General features: G+C 43.9%; 1 protein-coding gene and 1 long non-coding RNA gene across 2 annotated transcripts; one reads left to right on the top strand and one right to left on the bottom strand.

Annotated features, from left to right (window-relative positions):
• Positions 1–943: 943 nt before the first annotated feature.
• On the top strand, positions 944–2,198 carry LOC112430445 (uncharacterized). Its single transcript, XR_013101099.1, has 2 exons — positions 944–1,428; positions 1,929–2,198. It is a non-coding gene; the product is annotated as an uncharacterized LOC112430445 (long non-coding RNA).
• A 387-nt stretch (positions 2,199–2,585) lies between these two features.
• Positions 2,586–4,886, bottom strand: LOC143421450 (uncharacterized). The gene is made up of 4 exons (XM_076890663.1): positions 4,385–4,886; positions 3,992–4,243; positions 3,334–3,423; positions 2,586–3,160 (listed from the first exon to the last, which is right to left on the bottom strand). Exons 1-4 carry the CDS (start codon positions 4,512–4,514, stop codon positions 2,901–2,903), a joined length of 732 nt encoding a protein of 243 aa, XP_076746778.1. The 5' UTR covers positions 4,515–4,886; the 3' UTR covers positions 2,586–2,900.
• Positions 4,887–5,431: the final 545 nt, after the last annotated feature.

Below are 5,431 nucleotides of genomic sequence, written 5' to 3'. Positions count from 1 at the left end.
TCCCAGCTGTCATAGGGCGAGAGGCGGGGTACACCCTGGACAGGTCGCCAGTCTGTCGCAGGGCCAACACACAGGGACAGACAACCATTCGCACTCACATTCATTCGCACATTCACACCTAGTGACAATTTGGATTATCCAATTAACCTATCCCCACAAGCTGCATGTCTTTGGGCGGTGGGAGGAAGCCGGAGTACCCGGAGGGAACCCACGCAAACACGGGGAGAACATGCAAACTCCACACAGAAAGACCCCGGCCTGATGTTGGAATTGAACTCAGGACCTTCTTGCTGTGCGGCAACAGTGCTAACCACCGTGCCACCGTGCTGCCATCCTTTAATATTTATATTTATAGAATTTTGCTAGCTTTTGGCTGCCATGCAGATACCGCTGGGCTACTTTACTCAGTCAGGAACTTTCCTGAACCAAATGAACTATTTGACCCAATATAGACACACAGAGATGACGCAGATTGAGACACTATTCAGAGAACCACAAAGGAAGGAATTTACGCAGATGAAGATACAGATTGCTAATATTTAGGTAGGGTTACGATCAAATCTCTGTGGACAGTACATGATGGTCAGTACTCCCAAATGAGCATGTCTCTGAAGAATAGACTGCTACCTGTCCTTGGTGGGTTTGTTGTCAATTTGGTCTTTGTCCCCAGCACTGGGATTAGCAAAAATAAGCAAGATTTTTCCACTACCAAGTATCACTGTGGCTTTGATTCACTGCACGATCATACTCTCTACTATTTGTCTCCCTTTGTGCATCTTTCTGTTATCTCAGGAAACAACAGATCTCAGTAAATAGGACTTTTTTTTCTCCATCATCCACTTTGAAATGCATGTATGTCTTAGCAACCCCCAGCACCTTTCCTTGTTTCTCCAACTGAGAAATGCTTTCAGAACAACTACTCACCCACTAACGCTGTGTTCACACCGAACGCGATGGACGCGAATAAAACGCCCCAAACGCCCCTAATTTGACGCGTGTACATTCGCGTCTCAACGCGTGTCCAAGAAAAATCCATCGCGCGTCAAAATATGATATTTTGACGCGCGTGAACCGGGAATGTGGGAGGGAGTTGTGCCAGACCTGGTTTTGCAAGATGGCAGCTATCGAGCTAGCGCTTGAAGAGAGAGTCTCCCTTCTCTATGTACTGTGGAGAGCAGAGCAGCAGCGTAAAAGACGTCCTCGCTGTACCTGGGTCCATCAGGTCCTCCAGGCGCGTGAGCAGTTTGGTGAGTTTCACCATTTGCTCCAGGAGCTGCGCCTGGATGACGGCAGATTCCAGCGATATCATCGTCTGTCACCCGGCCAGTTTGAGGACCTGCTTTCCCGTGTCGGTCCCAGAATCGCCCGCCTAGACACCAATTACAGGCGCTCAATCCCACCTGCAGAGCGCCTGTCCGTCTGCCTGAGGTTAGTAAAAGTGGTCAATACGGTAGTCCTTTATTGATACCTGTGCTAATATATGCTAAACCAGCCATTTATACACTGCTAACATGGATGTGCTATGCTAACAGTGAATGCTGTCGGTGTTTACTGATGGCATAGCACATCCATGTTAGCAGTGTATCGTGTATACACTGCTAACATGGATGTGCTATAACAGTGAATGCTGTCGGCGTGTATAAACTATCGTTTATACACTGCTAACATGGATGTGCTATGCTAACAGTGAATGCTGTCGGCGTTTACTGATGGCATAGCACATCCATGTTAGCAGTGTATCGTTTATACACTGCTAACATGGATGTGCTATGCTAACAGTGAATGCTCTCGGTGTTTACCGATAGCAAACTGGTACTGTTTATAATATTTCTAGTGATACTCAGATGGTCTCATCAAGTCCCGATTTAATTTAATTCGATTTATGCTGTTATCAGTGGTTGAATGATAGCATGGCTGTGGTGTCATAGGTATGGTGAGCCAGATCATCCCCCAGGTAGCGACGGCCATCTGGGACTGTCTAGTGGACGATTTCACGGCTGTGCCTTCAACTGAAGACTGGCGGTCCATCGCAGAGGGATTCCAGGAGCGCTGGAACTTCCCCCTCTGTTGTGGAGCTCTGGATGGGAAGCACGTCCAGACGAAGGCACCCCCCAACTCAGGATCCATGTTCCACAACTACAAGGGAACTTTCTCCTTTTTAAAATTTTCTTAATAAATGGATCTCTACTCCAAAATAACCTAACCTCTCTTTATTCTCTTAAGTAACTTGTCTTCACTATGTTCCTATAACCAGTGTGATGCAAAAGTTTGAGCAACCTTATTAATAGTGATTATTTTCCTGTATGAATCGGTTACAGTAAAAAATGTCAATTACATATATCATATAGGAGACACACACATTGATATACACTACATATTTATGTTATTTCTCTTTTTATGTGTTGCCAATATATGCACCTGCTTTATTTAGTGTAAAGTTATTGCACACTTTCTGTAAATCCAGTGAACTGCATTTCACTTCTCAAATATCACTGTGTGTGTCTCCTATATGATGTATTTAACTGACAATTTAAATTGTGACAAATAACGATTTGTACAGGACAATGATGGCTATTAACAAGGTTGCCCAAACTTTTGCATCCCACTGTATCAGTATATTTTGTCATTAGTATAATATGAAATAAATTCTACTTGTGTCAAGTCGGGTGCCAATATTTGCTGTGTAGTAGAACAGAGACATTTGTCATTATAAATGTTTATTTGATAAAATATATAAATTCAGTAATAAAAAGATTCAACATAAATATATAAAATTTAACTATTTACAGAGAGACAGGAATAAAAAGGACCCAGCTTGGAGTGGAAGAGCCTCAGGGGAGAAGGAGGAGAAGAATAAGAACATTGTTTCTGCCCTGGAGAGCTGCTGCCTCATCAGAAAACTACTGATCATTAGGGTCCAATGTTTCCAAATTTAGCACAGCTGTGCTGTTGTCAAAAACTAATTTATGAATTTGGAATTTCACGAATTCTCGTGTCTGAGGCGGCATGCTCTCCAGAGCAGGAACAAGGCCGAGGAGGAAATACTCAGTTGCAGACGGGCGTGGCCTCTTTAGGGACTCCAGGATAGCCAGCTCCACCGCCGATGGACCATCCTGGGACCCTTCCCTCGACCGCCTTCGAGCTCTCCTCCTCTGTGGGCCTGTAAAAAACAGAACAAAACACCACAAAGAAATGAGAAGGCTGCTACTAGATTGTCATTTTCAAAATTGAAAAAAAAAACAGGATATGAACAGATTGGTTGTAGATATTTAGTAAAGGTGATCACAAGGGAATCCAAGCAAGTAAAAAGCTATCAGTGCTTGATGTTCATACCTGTGGGTGCAGCAGCAGGAGTGGAGGGACCAGGGACTGGGGAGTCAGGAGAAGCAACAGGGGAGGACTCTGCTGCATGATAACTTGACTCTATCAAGACAATATTAAATGTTAACAGGTTGAAGACAATAGTCATAGAGAATATTATATTATTATATACTTATTATTATATACAGTGGTCTCCCATTTATTGCAGCACATGAACAGTAGTCACAGTTCTCACAAGTTGATTCTCAAAGTGCAAACCTTTGTCGATTTTAAAACGTAAAAGTATTATGCCGCGCTTTTTCTCCGTCTGCGGCGCCACTTTTGTGCGCCTTTTTTGCTCCCGGTGCAGGTGTCTATTTCCGAATGAGGGTCATAGTTATGAGTGTTTTTGTGCTGTTTTTTTCTATTTGAAGTGATGGTTATCAAAACCAAACATGATAAGTTTGGCAAGCGCAGGAGACACGACACGGAGGAGATTTGTCATTTGGGCTGCAGAATGCAATGCGCATCGTTGAAAGCTGTACGGTGCAATAAAAAAAATCAGCGAAAAGGCGAAGCGGTGACGGATGAACAGCGGGACTACTTTATACTGTTTATTAATAAACAAAATATATTCCTGTATGACAACACGCATAAATTAACTGCCTACATTAATTAATTGTAAACATACCTTCTGACTGACACTCCCCTGCTGCCTCTTCGGGCTGTCCCTGGTCCTCGGGGGAGAAGTTCTCCACGGTCCGCACCATATTTCCGCTGGTCTCCCGCGGGGTGAGGAAGGGGTCCAGAAACCCCATGACCGCGAAGAACTTCCATCTCCTCCCCGATCCTGCTGCAGACCCACTCCTCTTCTCCTTCTCTGACCTCTTCTCCTTATTATATGTGTCCCTGAGGCTCTTCCACTTTCTCCTGCAGATGTCCTCTGAATAAACGCATTATCTGGTTAGCGGAAAGGTATTTGTACAACAGTGGGAAAATCGCGGGACAGTAGGCGCGCTTGCTAGCTTTTGCACGGCTTCATCGGGTCAGTCTGAAAATTAAAAAGAAGAAGGAATGAACTTACCAGGTTGCCCGATCTCCTCACTTATGTGTCTCCAAGCTAGGTCCTTTTTATTCCTGTCTCGGTAGAAATAGGAGCTGGCATCATATAGCTCGGGGTGGTTAGCCACGGCGCTGATCAGCTTTTCCTCCATACTGAATGAAGAATGAAGGGCTTTGGCTGGATCTGCCCCTTTGACCTAGGTCAGAGCCACGTCACCAGGCTCCTGATTGGTTGTCGCGGCGCGATTTGACGCTGGAGTTCAGATTTTTCCAACTCGAGCGGTAGACGCGAAACGCGCGTATGCACAAAGTGCAACACAAAAACTCACGCGCGTGGTTTTATTCGCGCGTCAAACGCGCCTGACGCGCTACACTGACGCGCGTTTCACGCGTTTTGGCGTTTTCGCGACGCAAATCTGCTTCCGAATTTTCGCGGGACCCGCAATCGCGCGTCATCGCGCCTTTCCATTGACTTTACATGTAAACCTGACGCTCTATTCGCGTCCATCGCGTTCGGTGTGAACACAGCGTAAGACTTCTACAAGATAGCTTTCCTTTCTTTAGAGTCTTGTGCTCTTTACTAGTTGTGTATATCTGATGTTTCTTTCCTATGTCTCAGTTAGCAGAATCTAATGTATTGATGATATCTCTGTGAACACAATGGCTAGGTGTGACCTGGACTAATACTAAGTTTCAATTACTATTAGTATTAATCAATTGGAGATTTCTCAATAGATAAACATGAATTTATGTTTGAATTTAAGGGTTATGCTTTCTTAATGTCATGATTAACACTAGTTCTGTCCAATACTGCAGTTATTGGTATTGATCTGACCCCAAGTAAATACAGGACCACTACTGCCAAAACCAATACTGATATGTTTATATTCAAACTGGGTTTTATATAGACCTGGAATGTACACGTGCCTGTCAATGAAGCACTTAGGGTCAGATTCTGTTGTTTGAATGTGTTATAGGTGATAAATAAAATATATGTGACTTGTTCATGGTGCATGTCTGCATTATATTTTCATTACTAAATAAATAATTAATTTAAAACAATTCAGGT

The sequence above is a fragment of the Maylandia zebra genome, linkage group LG12, assembly GCF_041146795.1.
Source record: "Maylandia zebra isolate NMK-2024a linkage group LG12, Mzebra_GT3a, whole genome shotgun sequence".
NCBI classification, from domain to species: Eukaryota; Metazoa; Chordata; class Actinopteri; order Cichliformes; family Cichlidae; genus Maylandia; species Maylandia zebra.
Note: the sequence above shows the minus strand (reverse complement) of the source record. Positions and strands in the feature narration are given on the sequence as shown.